Source organism: Leiobunum rupestre, chromosome 8 (assembly GCF_980474605.1).
Source record: "Leiobunum rupestre chromosome 8, qqLeiRupe1.1.hap1, whole genome shotgun sequence".
Taxonomy (NCBI): Eukaryota; Metazoa; Arthropoda; class Arachnida; order Opiliones; family Sclerosomatidae; genus Leiobunum; species Leiobunum rupestre.
Genome location: NC_143391.1, coordinates 16,987,056 through 17,003,752, shown reverse-complemented (window position 1 = coordinate 17,003,752; position 16,697 = coordinate 16,987,056). Strand labels below are relative to the sequence as shown.

The 16,697-nt window shown below is 35.9% G+C and overlaps 2 protein-coding genes across 3 annotated transcripts; both read left to right on the top strand.

Annotated features, from left to right (window-relative positions):
* Positions 1 to 465: 465 nt before the first annotated feature.
* cic (Putative transcription factor capicua) lies at positions 466 to 10,466 on the top strand. 2 transcript variants are annotated; one of them, XM_090156928.1, is made up of 18 exons: positions 466 to 622; positions 1,090 to 1,160; positions 1,231 to 3,983; positions 4,055 to 4,216; positions 4,288 to 4,433; positions 4,501 to 4,686; positions 4,752 to 4,997; positions 5,055 to 5,259; positions 5,324 to 5,966; positions 6,032 to 6,547; positions 6,621 to 6,782; positions 6,849 to 6,904; positions 6,961 to 7,113; positions 7,176 to 7,438; positions 7,508 to 7,842; positions 7,922 to 8,292; positions 8,355 to 8,513; positions 8,577 to 10,466. In XM_090156928.1, the coding sequence occupies exons 3-18, from the start codon at positions 1,316 to 1,318 to the stop codon at positions 8,954 to 8,956; spliced, it is 6,651 nt and encodes a 2,216-aa protein (XP_090013054.1). In that variant the 5' UTR covers positions 466 to 622; positions 1,090 to 1,160; positions 1,231 to 1,315; the 3' UTR covers positions 8,957 to 10,466. The 2 variants fall into 2 exon arrangements, 1 of the variants encoding a protein (XP_090013054.1); XR_016473110.1 differs by lacking the exon at positions 466 to 622 and having other exon boundaries at positions 1,022 to 1,160; positions 8,577 to 9,703; positions 9,777 to 10,466.
* A 522-nt stretch (positions 10,467 to 10,988) lies between these two features.
* Positions 10,989 to 16,216, top strand: sgg (glycogen synthase kinase 3 beta homolog shaggy). Its single transcript, XM_090155134.1, has 8 exons — positions 10,989 to 11,492; positions 12,009 to 12,199; positions 12,384 to 12,467; positions 12,540 to 12,650; positions 12,722 to 12,959; positions 13,030 to 13,223; positions 13,285 to 13,471; positions 13,536 to 16,216. Exons 1-8 carry the CDS (start codon positions 11,399 to 11,401, stop codon positions 13,844 to 13,846), a joined length of 1,410 nt encoding a protein of 469 aa, XP_090011260.1. The 5' UTR covers positions 10,989 to 11,398; the 3' UTR covers positions 13,847 to 16,216.
* Positions 16,217 to 16,697: the final 481 nt, after the last annotated feature.

Here is a 16,697-nt window from a genome sequence, read left to right as displayed (position 1 = left end):
ATTTGAACGGAATCTGGCATATTATGTTGAGATCGTTCTTTGGTTTTCTCGTTGTCTTTGAAAAGAGACTGAAGAACATCCTTAGCTACTTGATCTGCTTCGTCGTCCATTCAATTTCATTAAATTACGTTAGTTTAATGTAAGGTTATATCTAAAGGCTCCAGGATGTAACTTTTATTTACGATTTGTTTTAATGGTTGCACAATGGGATACAATACCGTGGCAATACTATTCGATTTAACAAAGAACATAAAGAAAGGAGAATTTCATCTAACCCCTACGCAAGCGGCAGACTACACAGATTCCCCCCCCCCCCTCGCTTCAAAGGGGCTTTTCGCGTACTACGTAACACACGACATGTTCGAGCCAACAGGCCCCTGGATCGTAAAAAAATGAGCCTGGGATATACGTCACTCACATCCTAACCAATCAGAGTACAATCCCGTCCCTCTGCGAGTGAGTCAGATGAAGGCTTGTAGTACTGTGTTGGGAAGGATAGAGTCATCCCATTCAGAAGAATTTTGCAAAATTTTCAGTGAGTAAGGAATCGTCGATTTATCGTAAAAACTTTTATTTATCAAAATTCGCCTTGGGTTCAACCAGAGATTAAATATTTATTATTGTGAGTATATTTTTTCTCGTCCCAAAACATGAAAATTGCAATCTAAAGCATCGGTTTTAGAAGAATTCCGGGAATTTAATTTAAACAAGGTCTTCTCCGTAATTTGGTAGTAGTTTGTAGTTGATCTAGGCCTGACATCCCTAGGCTATGTTACGCCAGAAAAATCGAAAGAAAAAAATTACAAATAAAAGCCTTGAAAGAACCACTCTTGTAAAGAGCGTGACTTTCTTAGAATTGTTATACCTTTATTTTTAAATCATTTAATTCCAATTAAATGTGGTCGAAGCCGTTTCTGGGATGCAGGCAAGCATAAGTGATAACTTTACTACCTAAAAGCAAATAGTGGTAAATAAAGTGGAAAAGTTTAAAAAATTATAAAATCTTGTTGCAGTATTTTGTCTTTTGTGTATATTTATGTGAGAAAAATCACGTCAATAAGAAAATAAGTATGAAAATCACTCTTTTAGGATATGTTTTGCAAAAGTGGCGAAAACAAACTTCGAATTGAAGTTACGCATTGATGTCTGATAAACTTAAGGTATTCGTTATTCATTTCATTTATATAAAAGCTATATTTTTCATAATATCTATTGTTGTTTTTCCTTCAGATTGAAACCATGTAAATAAATTAACTTTGATTGCAAGCATGGAAACAAATCTTTCAATTATAACCTAAATAGTAATATAATAGAAATGGCAAGTGCCATATCATATCACTTGAGTGTTTCAGTTGTGGATTCCGGGATTCCATTGGAACTGACATCGGGCGCAACAAGAGATTCTATAGAATACAGAGACTCCATGATGAATGCCAGAACACCGGAACCACAAGACCCTTCCCCAGATCATTCAAAATTATCATCAAGAATTGTGCCAAAGAAAAGGAAGTTTAATCTTAGTGTAGTAGAATCAAATACAGCGGCTCCCAGTCAAACAGAGTGCCCTGTAACCACAAATTATTCACCCAATATATTAATCTTGGGAATAGACTTTAAAGATTGGAAAGGTCACAGAGTTCTCGCCAAGTGCAATGATTTATATCTTCCTGGGATGATTAAAGATATTGTTACTACGGGCGAAATCCACGTTATGCTGGATCAAAATCATCAAATTATCGTTTATTCAAGCTCAATTGATGAACACAGAACCCTTATTATAAGTGATCATTGCCCTTCACCTGGTCAAGTAACTGAGGGCACTCAAGTATGCGTTCGTGTTAACAAAGAGGAAAATGTATTTGTTCCCGGAGTTGTTATGGCTTTAAGCGCTAAGCCCGTGCAGTACAACGTGAGGATTGAAGGTGCAGGAAATGCAGGATCTGAAGTTTGGATAACTCGAGCCAATCTCAGACTTCTGTTACCTCCGTGGTGGGAAGAACTTGACACAGATCAACAGGAACTTTATATAAGTGATAAACCACCTCCAACCATCCACTTTAGGCCAGTAGAAAATTACCCAGTAGAAGAGACTGTGGTAACGGATGTCTCAGTGGTTTCAAATTGCCATATCCAGCCCCAGGAACATCAACCTATTTTAGTGACTCCTTTGCAAGAGTATCTTCCAGTTTCCGAACAGCCTGGTTCAGTCTTCACTCGTATTATTCCATCAGACAACTATCATCACCATTCTGATCAGCTGGAAAACACAGCTTTGCATGGACCTTCTGAACTGCTTTGTTTAGCTAGTCCTAGTGGTTTACAAAGAAATGCGACTATTTCATTTCCTCAATATCTGCCTGTTTCTTCCACAAATACTACTGCTACGGGAATGATACATTCCACCCCTCTTAGAACTGAATTGCTTTCACCGATTAAAAAAATTCACACTGTTGATGATGATTCATCAGAAGATGATCTAAAGAAAGAAGATATTAAATTTGACGCAGACTATTCAAGCAACCCTGTTTCTATGCAAAGACTTTCATCCTTGTCTCATGGCACCCTTACCCCCATCTCTTCAGCCAGAAAAACCTCCGGACCAAGTCGTGCCAGTACCTCTTCTGACCACGCTTCTTGTATCTCTTCCACATCAAGATCTCCCGCTCTTGCGTCGAGTACTCAAAAGTACAAGAAAGGCGATATTGTAGCCACCCAAACAGGCATTAGGAAGAAGTTCAATGGAAAACAGTGGAGGAGACTCTGTTCTAAAGAAGGTTGTACTAAAGAGTCTCAGAGACGCGGTTACTGCTCCAGGCATCTATCAATGAAGGGAAAAGGTTTCAGACCTCCTTCTCTCACTTTCCCGGGTCGCAGAAAAGGCACTTTTAAGCAGTCTGGCTCGGGAAGAGGAGAACTTGAATGGGAAGACTCTTCGAGAGAAAGTGAAACCAGCCCACTTCTCAGTGAAAGGCGTTTACAAAGCAAATTTAATTTAGAAGAAACTGAAGCTGCAAACATGTTAGTTTCATTAGGAAACTCAAGGTCAACCACACCAGCGTTTTCGCCAAACACGACTCCAGTTCCCATTTCACCGTGTCCCAAATCTCAAACACAAAGTCCACTGTTGGGAGCTACATCAAGAGCCAATTTTTTTACTCCCATTGTTCAACAACCTACTATGCAGCCCTTAACAACTTTGCCAATTCCACACGTTTTACAATGGAGCTCTGAATCTCGTCTTTCTCTAGCCAAGTCAAGTGCCATGTCTGTTTCTACTTCCCCAACCATATACAATCAAACTCAGACTCTAAAGAATGGAATGGAACATTCTCCACCTCCTGCGATACAACAACAGCATACTCAACCTTTGGAAGAGAGAGTTTCAGTTTTACATCTTAATGGATCCAGTCAGTCTGAACCAATTTCCGTCATTAGATCTCCATCTGGAGCTCGTAGATCTCATACTCCACCAGCTTCAAGATTTCAGTCGTTTGAAAGTAATGTAGATTATTCAAATGAATCGGAAACTGGACAGTTTAGTTATGCGCATTCAGTTACTACTACTACACTTGAAAATCATCCTAGTATTAACTATAACAATGTGAGGAGTGAACATCAAAACACGTGGGAATATTCACCCATGGCAATCAGAAATGAAACTAGCGTTGTTAGAAGAACACCTAGTGTTTCTAATCCTTTGCCATCATCTGAAGAAACATTTCAGAACCTGGAAGTTGGTACACCTAGTGTGCTAGTTCATTCAAGTAAAATAAATAATTTGCCTATAGAAACAGTGGCAATTGAAGAACCAATGGAAATTAGCATTTGCGAATCTCCACCCACTCGAGAGAATCACCCAACTCCGGCACATTTGTTGCCAGTTATATCAGTTTTAACTAATGGTGATAGCTTTGAAAGAGAAAATTCACAAGTGGAAATAACTGTTAATGATAATGTATTAGATGGTGATAAAGCATCTAATGGTAATAACTCTTTTTTTTGTATCTTTAATCAAACTTCTCTATAGCTGTTTTCTCCCAAAATTTTCATACAGGCTGGGGAGATGCACGCCCGATTCCAGTTTTTCCATGGCATTCACTTGTACCTTACTTAACTACCAACCATCTCTCACCGCCAAACAGCGCTCCTCCTACAGTTAATACCAGTAATGGTCCCAGGGTTTATTTTTCAGACCAAGTCATTTCTGAAACACCCAGTATGTAAAACTATTTTTGTTAGCTATAAATCTTTTATTTAAAAAATTTCAATGAACTTGGCAATTTTCAGTGGTTGAAGGGGAAGAAGCGGAGGATGACGATGTGTTTGCACCAGTTGGAAACAGTGATGTTCCGGTAGTTGACCCTGCGGCCGCAAAGAGACGATCTCAGTCCTTAGGTTCTCTTTCTAGGGATGAAGCTAAAGGAATGAAAAAAGTAATATGATTTCTGGATCTCTGAAAATTATCTTTATTGTTTTCAAACTTATATTTTTAATCAATAGGGCAAAGATAAAGATCACATTAGGAGACCAATGAATGCCTTTATGATTTTCAGTAAAAGACACAGGGCATTAGTGCATCAGAGACATCCCAATCAAGATAACAGAACAGTCAGCAAAATATTGGGAGAGTGGTGGTATTCATTGGGTCTAAAAGAGAAGCAAAAATACCATGAATTAGCTTTTCAGGTATTGCATTTGACACTTTTCCCATTGCAATATAGATATGAGATGCTACTTGGTTTTTTGTGTAGGTGAAAGAGGCCCATTTTAAAGCACACCCTGATTGGAAATGGTGTAGTCGTGATAGAAAGAAATCCAATTCGGGACTTCCTGGAAAAGATTCTTCAAAACAGACTGGTTCAAACGAAGATATGGTTGTAGCTAGTTCTCAAGAAGATATTCCAGAAGGCAGTATTTCTAGCCTGGATAGCAAAAGATTGAAAGTTATTTCAGATGAGAGTAATTTGAACGAGACAAAAAAGAGCCTTGACCCTGAGGTTGGCAGTGAGCTATTTATTATAAATGAACTACGTTTTGATGAGTTTGTATTTCAGAGGAGACCTCGTTCTCGTTCATTATCCCAGTTGCCAGATTCATCTTGGAATGGAATTGCGAATAAACCTGAGCCTGCTTCTCTAACTAAACCAGAGAGTGGAAAACCCACAGAGATACCTCTTCCAAGAACTGTTGCAAAACACTCATTAGGAGAGTCTGAATTGTCTAGTGATGATGAGCAGATGGTTATATGTGAAGATGAAAGTACGCTCGATAAAATGAGCTGAACATTATTTCCCTTTCTTTAAATTTACCATTTATTTAATAGCTCCAGATAATACAGAATCCTCTGAAGTATTGGATTTAAAATGTAAAGAACAAGTGTCTGCTAGTGACAGTGAAGAAATATCTGATGAAGAGTCTTTCATTGAAAATAGAGCATTTCCTCAACAAAGATTTTCACCCATAATGAAACTCTCTTCAGATATTACCCACAGACCCAAACCAATTAAAGCTAATCCAGTGACTTCCAGCGCATCATTTGCTCCTGGGCAAAGCTACGATAGCTCTAAATCACCTTTTCAACCAAATCAAGGTGTTTTTAAACTAGTCCATTCTACACCAAAAGTTACTCCTAATAACGAGCAAGAAAGGAATGAGAGTATTAAAACTATGGAAGTAACAAATGAAGTTAATCAACAAATTAAAAAGGTGAAAACTTCAAATGGAGAAAATAATAGCAAGATGAAAACTGGTAATAAAATTGGACGTAAAGGAGTGCCGCTACCAGTCCTCTCAATTCCATCAACTCCAGTAACAGCAGTCTTGTCCATCTCCCCAGCCCCAAAGGGTGCCTCGACTCCCATTTCTTTGTCCAGTATTACGCCAGGGTCACTTCCATCGAAATCAGGTTCCAGTCCCATTCAAATTAATCCAAAGTCAAAAATTTTTCAAGTAGAGAGCTCTGAAAAGTAAAAGTTTACTGGGTTTTTTTTTATGGAACGCCCAAATTATTAATAATATTTTTACAATCTAGGCCACAAACACGTATGTTTCAAACAAACCCGCAAACAGTTTTGATTCCATCATTCACAAAACAGTCTCCCGTAACTACTGCAACATCGCCAAGGATATCATTGTCAATTAGTCCGGCTGTAAATGTGATGACATTTAAAAATATGACACCAACGAGCAAAGCTCAGTCACCCAATAGCAACTCATTGATTCAGAGCAAGCAGAATCAACTAACGACTACGCTTATGACAAATGTTCCAATGCTTTTAAAGAATGGTTCACCTATTGAAGTTAGCTCCTTGGAAAAATTTATCAACAGTGGATCAGTCATAAACTCCCCAACTTGCGGGAATCGAATTCAACTGACTCCTCAAACTATGACGAGACCTACTCATGTCCAATACCTTGTTCCTTCATTGGCCGTTCAACCTGCCAACCGGACTCTCAAAGGAATACCTGGTGTTTTACAAATGGCAGGTAGCATTCAATTGGGAACCCCTTCGTCTACCACCAACTCTGTTTTGCAAAGCAGTACTAGGTATTTTTGAATATTTGGTCAATAGTTTCGTTATTGAACTAGGTAATAATTTTGACCATTTACTCCCATTCAGCACGAATGCTATTCAAGGAGTTATTGTTAACAAAATAGGAAGTGCCAATTCTCTCTTGCCATCGAGAATTCAACTGGCTCATTTACCTCAAACAACAACTACGACCACCATTGCCTCTCCACACTCTCCCTCTCAAAGATTTCTATTACCAGCAACTTCTAGGTAATGTGCAAACTTTGGTTAAGTTAATATAGTGGTTTGTGGACTGAAGTATGAGACTTTTTGTAGGCCTGTTACTAAAGGATTGGAAAATTCCCTGTACGTGCAGCTTGTGCCTCGGAAAGGTAAGTAATCAGAGCTTAAAAATTAATGACAAAATTGTTCATTATTTTTTATGCAGATGGAAACAGCACCGTTTCCCCCATTCATTCAGGAACGTCAGCCCTTCTTCTTAAGGCAGCTCCTGTTGCCCAAATTGTCAGTTCCGCTTCTGGTTCGGATGTTTTAGCTGGACAGCAAACTGTATACAGTCAGGCTAACCAATTCTTTACGGGTAAGATGTTGTTGAAGTTATTCTTTTAAGGCCCTTTATTCAAAATGAAAGTTGACTATTAGGTGTCATGAATGTTCGTTCAGGAACTTTGTCAGCCACTTCTTTATCCCTGAGTACTGAAAATAAAGGTTATCAAACTACTCAACATAAACGTGTCAAAGCTTCGGTAGTGAACATTCCTGTTGGAGTATCAGAAACACCTCCAACTTTGACACCCAAAGTAATCCCGACGATTTCAATCACAAGTGACTGTGACAAACAAGAAAGTAAAACTGAACAAACGGTTGTTAGTAACATTGATGAAAATGCGAGGGCATCTTCTTTGGTATGTTCCCTTATCATTGACACTCCTCCTTTTCATTTCAAATTATTTATTTCTTACTGTTATTTCCAGCCTGAAACTCCAATGGAGACAGAGACTGGTGCAAATACTGGTAAACAATTTGTTTTAGCACCAACTCCAGCTCAACTAGGAAAAGCTCCAGGGCAGCTCAATCATCGAAGGCAGTCTGGAGGTTCTTCAGGAGATGCTATATCTCCATCTACTGTTAATCCATCCTTTGAAGAAAGGGAAAATAGTGAAGAAAGTCAATCTGAAAACCAGGAGGAGAATGTGGAAAATCAGCAATCTGAGTTTCCATTGCCTGATCCTAGCCAGCTTAGTCTAAAAGATGCACCTAGCCCCAAGAAGCCCATTCTCAAACGAAATCTTGAGGATGGAATGAATAAGTAATTACAACAGTTCCAGTTATTATTGTACACAATTTTTTTTATTCTTGGCATTGAAATTTTCTTTAACAAATTATAGAGTATTAGAAGAAGTTAACTTTGAGGCTCAATTTGCCAAGCTTCCCGAATTTAATCCGGAACAGTCTCCATCCGCAACAACCGCTAGTTCCCTACCCAATTCTCCTAGAGCTTTTGTTCAAAGTTATCGTAAGCGTATACCATCCACAGCTCAAGAAGAAGAAAACGAGTCAAACACTCAAACTCCACAGCAGCAATCAAACCCTCCATCTGTAACACCATCGTCTCAATTACGCTTCAAGTCTAGATTATCAACAAGCTCGGAAATGGGAACACCCAAAACCCCAAAGAGTGCAAAATCCGAAGGAAATAAGTTTTTTGGGCCAAATTTCAGCTTGGAATCGTTAAATGACAATGTATCCTTTCGCATGGGTAACTGAGATTATTTTGTTTTTCAAAAGCCTTTCCATTATTTAATATCTCCTTTTACTTAGACTTTTCAGATAGTGATATTAACAGTCCTAGATCACCCCGCACACCAAAAACTCCAAGTGATGGTGGTGATAAAGTTCATTCATCCCAGAGAAGGATATTGGATCAGAGACGCCATTTGGTTATGCAACTGTTCGCTGATGAAGGCTTGTTCCCCACTGGTATATTAAATGAAGTAATTGGCTTTATATTTAGTCACTGACTGACAGAAAAATTTTTATTAGCTCAAGCCACTGCCACATTTCAACAAGCTCACCAAGAAATTTTCCCAAATAAAAACACTTTACAACTGAAAATACGGGAAGTGCGACAAAAGTTGATGGCCCAAAGCAGTAGCAATATTGCTTCCAACAGTGTCTCCTCTTCCCCCTCTTCATCCGTAAATAGCAATAGCGCTTTAACAGCTAGTAGTCCTCACCATTCATCGGAAAATAATCAGCCTGAGGAACCAGGATCTATGGATCCTCCTCCATTGCCTTTGAGAAGCTGGAAACATCCGCCAACCTCTTCTTGTAGTCTACCTCCTCCTAGTGGCTCTCCTAGAGCTAATCTGCCTTTCAACCAGCCTCTGCAAATTTCTGAAAACGTTCAAACTTCGGAATAAATTTATATCCTCCTGGCTTAAGAGGAATTTGTGATTTGAGTAATCCAGCATTTACTTCAGAAAAAATAAGTTTAAAAAAAACAATTTATACAGCCCTTCCTTTTTAAGATAAAAACTGAAGTAATCCTAAAACCAACAAATAAGAGCAGTTTCAATCGTGATACGCGGTTTTTAAATTTAACATGTACAGTTTTGAGTTGTTGCAGGCAACTAATGCTCAGGACTGAACATACAATTTGTAACTTAACCCCCATGATAAGTTAATGCGGGGACATTTTACGCGACATCATAGTATTCTATACTATTTCATTATGTAGCGACTAAGAAGTCATTTTTAATATCACTGTTTGTGGAAAATTGTTTTACTTATAGGCTTATTTGGAAATTTTATACTGATATTAGAAAATTTGCTTTTGTGCCATTTAATTTAGCATTTGAAAGTAATTTCTTTACAGTGATGTTATAACCATTCTCTAATTGTTTTTACGTTTAACAATTGAACTAATTTCATTTATTTAGAAGTTAAGAAATCTTAGTTTTTTATCTTGACTAGAAAATTTATAGATATAAATGTCACTATTATTTATCTATTTTAGCTAATATCTCTATTCCTTGTGTCGCTGTTTAAAATAAAAGGTATACTCTTGATCAACCTGCTGCGGATGCAATTACTAAAAACTACCAGAGAGCATGTTATTGTTTTTTTTTCTCGTTTTTGAAATGGTCACTGCAATGAACCATTGAGTGGTAGTTATGGAAAAAAAAAACTCCTTTTTAATCCTGTGATCTTACCCAGAAATCTTTCATTTCTAAAATTTAGGTTAGGCCATTAATCTATCAAAGTGAAACTGCATTCTTTTAAGTTAACTTTCAACTTGATGACAAATTCTAGCGTACTGTATTTCCATTTAAGTATAAAATCTTTTTGATTTTATAATTTTCATTTTATTTCTTATTATTGGCAGTAAGTTAAGGTTCAAAAATTAAAGAAAATACATTTAACATGATTTTTATTTAAGTTGATACCAACAGCCATGTAAAATACTGTTAATAAGCTAAAGAATATTCTTAAATTTTTAGATCTTGTAAAATATATTATTAACAATCAAATTCTATGGTTTCACTTTGATTAAATTGTTCAGCAATCACTGGTAATAATTCTCCATTTATCTAATTGAGGATTTGTAAAATAAAGTTCATAAAACGGACATTATTATCTGTATAGTGATGTGATATTTTTGTACAGAAATGTGTTTTTGTTGAAGAGTAATCTATACTAGGCTATCAGCGGCAAACTGGACTTTGTAAATATAATAATTACAGTGTTGACTGATTAAAGCGTCAGTCATTATTCAATCAATTGTAATGTGTGCACCGGTTATGTAATTTGTTTAGAACAGGATGGCATTATTTTTCAAGCCATCATGTAAACATAGGCCATTAAAAATGTTAAATGTTCTATTGGCCCATGGTGTAAAGTAAAACACGTAGCTCATTCTTTCTCATGAAGTGTATATGTCAAAATAAAAAAATTATTAAAGTTGATTAGTTTTTGATTGAAATTTCAAATAATGGTATACAGATCCATGGATTAAAAATCCTGTAAAGTTATTTAAACCATCGTAGATTCTTACAATCATGTTCATTTGCAAAAATGTGTTTAGCAAGAATTCCTCAAGGCCTTAAATTTTGTAAATTTCGCAAGTTATAACCTTAGCAAGGCGATTGGATGAAAAGAACCTCTCGCGGTTCGGCCGGGGATGACGTAGGTCAATGATTTCCGAATAGTTCTCCATTGGGGGACCATGCGTTAAATACTTTTCACAAATCTGATCAAGACATTAAGTTTTATTTTTTTAGAGGTATTAGGCAAAACATTGAAAACTAAATTTAAAAAAAAATGTAAATAAACTTTAAAATATTACAAATTAAATGCGATAATAAAAACCATAATAAATAGTATTTTATCCTTTTTAGATAGCCCCTAAAAATTATGGGGATCAGAAAATCGCGGACGAACTTGGAGTTTCACACATTTTCTTCTTCGCAAATCTCCATCTACGGGTTTTTTCGTTTGTTAAAATTAATGAGTTAAGTGATTCCTGCAGGTTTTACGAAAGCTTTCTTAATTATGAAGCGGGAGGATCCCTATACCTTCTACTATTTAAAGTTTAGATCGCTTTGAATATCAGTTAAGAATATTCTTTTAAGGAAGGGTACTTGTAAAAATCCCGAGGCCTACGTTAGGCCTCGCTAGTCGCTTAAGCCTGGGCCTTGGCTTCGTTAAGTTACGGCTGAGTTTGCTGTAACATTAGACTGCACGAGGAATTTTGTATAATGTGACAAAGTCTTGGTTTTGTAGGTTCTCGATTTTAAAGTACTGTCGAACTAAAACTAGGTTAGATATTTTGCTAACTTATTACTGTGGTTTCGTAAAATACCATGAGTGGAAGACCAAGAACTACATCTCTTACAGCAGCTTTTACCGAAGGTCCAAGAGTTATGTCAGGGGCTTTTACCGCAGTTAAAGTCACCAGTGAGTTTATTGCTTTGTATTATTTGTGTTTTAAGTCATTCTACTGTTTTTGCCATTATATCTAAACAAATATAATTAAAAAAAAACAAATGTAGGACATATTATACTCTTATTAACTTCAATCTCTACAATTTCCGTTGACCTTTAAACTCAGTTTAAAGTGGTAGGCATTGCTTATGTTTGAAATCTTCTCTAAATAAGTCATTCCCTTAAGTTTGTTGGCTTTACCATATCTCTGTTCAATAGGCCCAAGGTTTTGAAAAAAATCCTTTCCCCTTTTCTAATCATATTAAGTAGATAAAAGCTATACATTGGGTTTTAAACACTTTCAGAAAAGATTGCCATTAAACTAAAATTGGTCTACAATTTAAAGTTTTTTTATCTTCTAATTGGTCTATAATTTAAAGTTTGTTTTATCTTCTTTTATGACCATAGCATTTTGCAAAAACATTAGCTTACATTATTGCAAAAAAAAAATTTTTTTTGCATAATTTCATGTGATGTGGTTTCTAATAGGTAAAGATGGAGGAAAAGTAACTACAGTGGTAGCAACCCCTGGACAAGGTCCTGACAGACCACAGGAGGTTTCTTACACAGATAATAAGGTCATAGGCAATGGGTCATTTGGAGTGGTGTATCAGGCGAGGCTGGTGGAGTCTGGTGAACTGGTTGCCATTAAAAAGGTTCTCCAGGATAAACGATTCAAGGTAAAAGGAAAATCATCTCTATCTCTATACCTTACTTTGTAAATAAAAGCCTTTCTAATACTTATTTCTATTCTCATGAAAAACAAAGATTTATATCACATACATTTTGTTGCTCCATCTAAATTTATTTTTCTATTTTATTTCTAATTGAAGATATATTTACTGAAATATTTCTTTCATTTAGAATCGAGAACTGCAAATAATGAGACGCCTAGATCACTGCAACATTGTAAAATTGAAATATTTTTTCTACAATAATGGAGATAAAGTAATTTACTTAGGAATGTCCAGAAAGTAAGTCCAATAATAGGTTAAAAATTTGGTTCCTTTGGTTTTTCAGAAAGACGAGATTTATCTGAATTTGGTCCTGGAATATATACCTGAAACTGTATACAGGGTTGCTAGGCATTACAGCAAATCTAAACAAACTATACCCATTTCTTTTATTAAAGTAAATTTTCCTCTCCTAGACTCTTTTTAAATAAGTAACTTTCCACTAATTATGTTGTGTTTCTCAACTAGCTTTATATGTACCAACTATTCCGAAGCCTGGCCTATATTCACTCCCTGGGTATTTGCCATCGCGACATAAAACCTCAAAATCTACTATTAGATCCTGAAACTGGGGTTTTAAAGCTTTGTGACTTTGGTAGTGCAAAGCATCTGGTCAAAGGAGAGCCCAATGTGTCCTACATTTGTTCGCGTTATTACCGCGCACCGGAACTGATTTTCGGTGCCACTGACTATACAACCATGATAGGTATTGCCATAAATAGCTGAGTAGACCAAATTTTAACAACTATTCTTACCCGTTTTATTCTGTTTTTCAGATGTATGGTCTGCTGGTTGTGTTTTGGCGGAACTCTTATTGGGTCAGCCAATTTTCCCCGGAGACAGTGGAGTTGACCAGTTAGTGGAGATTATCAAGATTTTGGGTACACCAACCAAAGAGCAAATTAGAGAAATGAACAGGAACTATACTGAGTTTAAGTTCCCTCAAATTAAAGCTCATCCTTGGCAAAAAGTAATAGTAATACAGAGTTATCGGTTTAGTACAATTTTGTTAAAATTCATTTTTAAAATAGGTTTTCAGAGCGCGTACTCCCGCTGAGGCGATTGATTTAGTCTCCAGACTTTTGGAATACACTCCATCAGCTCGCATAACACCCCTTCAGGCATGCGCCCACACTTTTTTCGATGAGCTAAGGGAACCAGGGACTAGGCTACCGAGTGGCCGGGAACTACCATTGCTCTTCAACTTTACAGATAATGGTAACTTAAAATTTAAGAAATTATTCTTAAAAATATCCTAATACATGGTTTTCTCTCGCGCTAGAGCTCAAAATCCAGCCTTCCCTAAACTCTATTCTAGTGCCGCCTCACGTGCGTAATAGCAACTCATCTAACCCATCCGGAGTTGCAGTAGCGGCATCAAATGCGGTTGGAGACACGATAGGAGGGGGGTCAGTGGGTAGTGGCGGCGCCACTGGTAATAGCTCAGGGGCTACATCGGGAGCAGCTTCGGAATCAGCCGCGAGCGCTCCCTTAGGCGGGACTGGAGGAGGAGCACCCCTGGCTGGGACAGGGGGAGAAGTAAGCTTGCCAACTGCATCTTCCTCGACTGTGCCACCCGCAGCTACGGCATGAACATTACCTTTATTAACACTTCAAATCCCCCAAAAAATATTATTAAGAAATAAATGCAGGTAGCGCACGCTATATATATATATAAAATATACAACAAAAAATATATATAGGTGACAAAAAAGAAAGCAATTTTTTCCCTTTAACGTTAATTATCTGGTAACTCTAAAGAAAACCGGAATTTTTAGTCTCCTGAACAGTTTTGGGTAATAAGACCCGCAAGTTTGAAAAAATACGCTCTCAGTGTTTAAATTGATAGGGAAAGAAATTGAATTTATTATAATTTCCAACCAGTTGTTTTATCGCGCGTTGATGGTTTAATTTTTTTAGCGTATTTGCGAGTGTTAAGTTGCTTAAAAGAAAGAAGAAAAAAAAACTCCCCATTTGTAGATAATTGTTTTATTTGTTTGTAGACACGTTCTCCAAAGCTGTACATAGACGTATTTCGTTTTTTACGGTTAATTTGTCATTTATTCAAACTGCTTAAATTTTTTTTGGCTTCTCGTGGTCATAGCATTATACATATAAATATATATATAAAATATTATAATTATAGGGAAATAAAGCTTTTTAAGTTTAACTGGAAAATGTCTACGAGAAACTGATAAAAATATTAACTAACTCTTGGCTGAAAGAAAGAATAGAAAAATTCTTATGAGCAAATTATAATTTATTGTACTTGCCAAAGGAGAAGCCAGGATTAAATTTTATTTGGGTGTTGCGTAACTGTATGACTGTAAGCTAAATCTATGGCTTGCAATACAATTCTAATAAGGCTACGAATGGAAATTTTTCTTAGTCAACTAAAGTTGATCTATACTTTGGCAAAGGAACGGTACATTTCTAAAACAGGAATGATGAAAACTGTCTCTTTAAACTATCCCCCTTGCTTCCTATGTATGTGTTTGTGTGAATAATCAAGATCGCATTGTTAAAAAAGAAAGAAAAACCCTATCAAAAACTAAGCAAAAAATTCCTTCCTCGCCTCTTCAATTTTTCTTTTCACACATTGTATATATGAAAATTTCACTGTCATCAGTAATTTTTACACGTTAAGTGTCAATTATAACGTGTAATTATTTTACTTTTTTGACATTACCGGGAGCAAATTTTTAAAAACTAAGATTTTGAAATTTTTTCCAAATTTATTTTATCCTTCAGATCAGTATTTGTTATCAGTAATTATTTAAAGTAAATTAAAATTATTTCATTGGCCAGTGCTATAGGCAACCGGTGATGGCAAAAATAGAAAAAATACTTTTGAAAAAGAAAAACTGGCTATGTAAAATCAGTCTTTTAATATGACACTTAAGTCAAAAGGAAAATCTCTTTTCTTCCCTCTTGGGCTTTTAATTTATACAAATTTTATGTAGTTTAATTTGGCATTGAGGAATATTTTCAATAAGTTAAAAAATTATAAAAAAAATTTTAATATTTAATATGGAAAATGTTTGAGCTTTTGCGATATTGCGAAGTTAATCTAATGACAAATTAGTCATGATTAATCGAAAACATCGTGTCAAGCTTGTTTAACGATCATTTTTAGGTTTCTCCTATATGAAAAGTTTTTATATTGTTTTAACGCTAGTTCTATAAGAAGGAGGGTCACATTCAAGAAAATATTATCCTTGTACAAAATAAATTAAGTCGAATGGACTGCCCTCTGAAAAATTGCATTTTGGCATATAAGTAAACTATAAAGACAAAGCAGACTTGTAGATATTTAAACAAAAGTTGCAACAGATTTAAATATCCCATATACCTTTGTTCTATTCACACGATTGTAGTTAATAAATCACCAATGTAACTGAACTTCTTTAAAAACAAAAGAATACCTTTGTTAATGTCACATTTCTATCGTAAGAATAATAAACTAGCAAATCAATTATATTAATAAAAATCTTTGGAGGACCACAAAAAGTAGCGAAATAACCAAAAATTAGGAATGATCTTTCTTGCAAAATTTTCCAAAAAAAGAAAAAAATATTTATAGGCTTTGAATTAAATTTACAAAACAAAAAGATATATTGTATTTGATCCTTAGATTTAAAAGAAAGAAATCCAGCCTTTAACAAAAAGCTTGCGATTTGTGAAATAACATTTAAAAAAATGGATGTTGCCTTATATCAATGTAAGACGAAAAAATCACTTGAGTTAAAAATGTACAGGTTTAGACTTAGATACCGAACAAAACCTTGAATCCCAAGTAACTAATTGCACCTATAAAAGAGATAATCCTTTCCTAAGTCCCATCCACGCTTAAATTAGAGCACAACCGTTTTTCGTCTGTATTATATTAGGTGTATTTAGGATTGTGTCCATAGCCAATGCCTTTGTTTTTTGGCAAAAATAAAACTTTGACATATTAGACAAGCTTTTCTTCGAATAATCGACGCCTAACCCAGACAAATCATTAGTCGCTTCTCTTTCCCTTATGTACGCCAGCCACTAAGCACGCTTCAGACTTTTAATGTATCCTTAATGTGGCAAGATAACAGTCAGGCTTAGTCATTGACTGAATACCAAAGCATGAATGCCTTTGGAGTAAAATAACCCTTATTTCGTCTTGAAATAAAAAAAACAATTAACATGGCGTTTATGGGAATTTGGAGCGAACGATTTAACCATAAATGGTTTCATTTTTCCCATCCCAAAATGAAAATTAAATACAGTCATGCACCATAGTGATGTAAACTGGTTTGATCAACCATTCTTTCGCTTTACACTATAATATTTGCCTGACTACCCAGGATACATTAGGCTGCTTTACCACTTTGTCTACCGTTTTACATTCATTTAATCACTACGTTATGTTTTTCATGACGGTGGGTAAAAATGTTTCTTTGAAGATGTT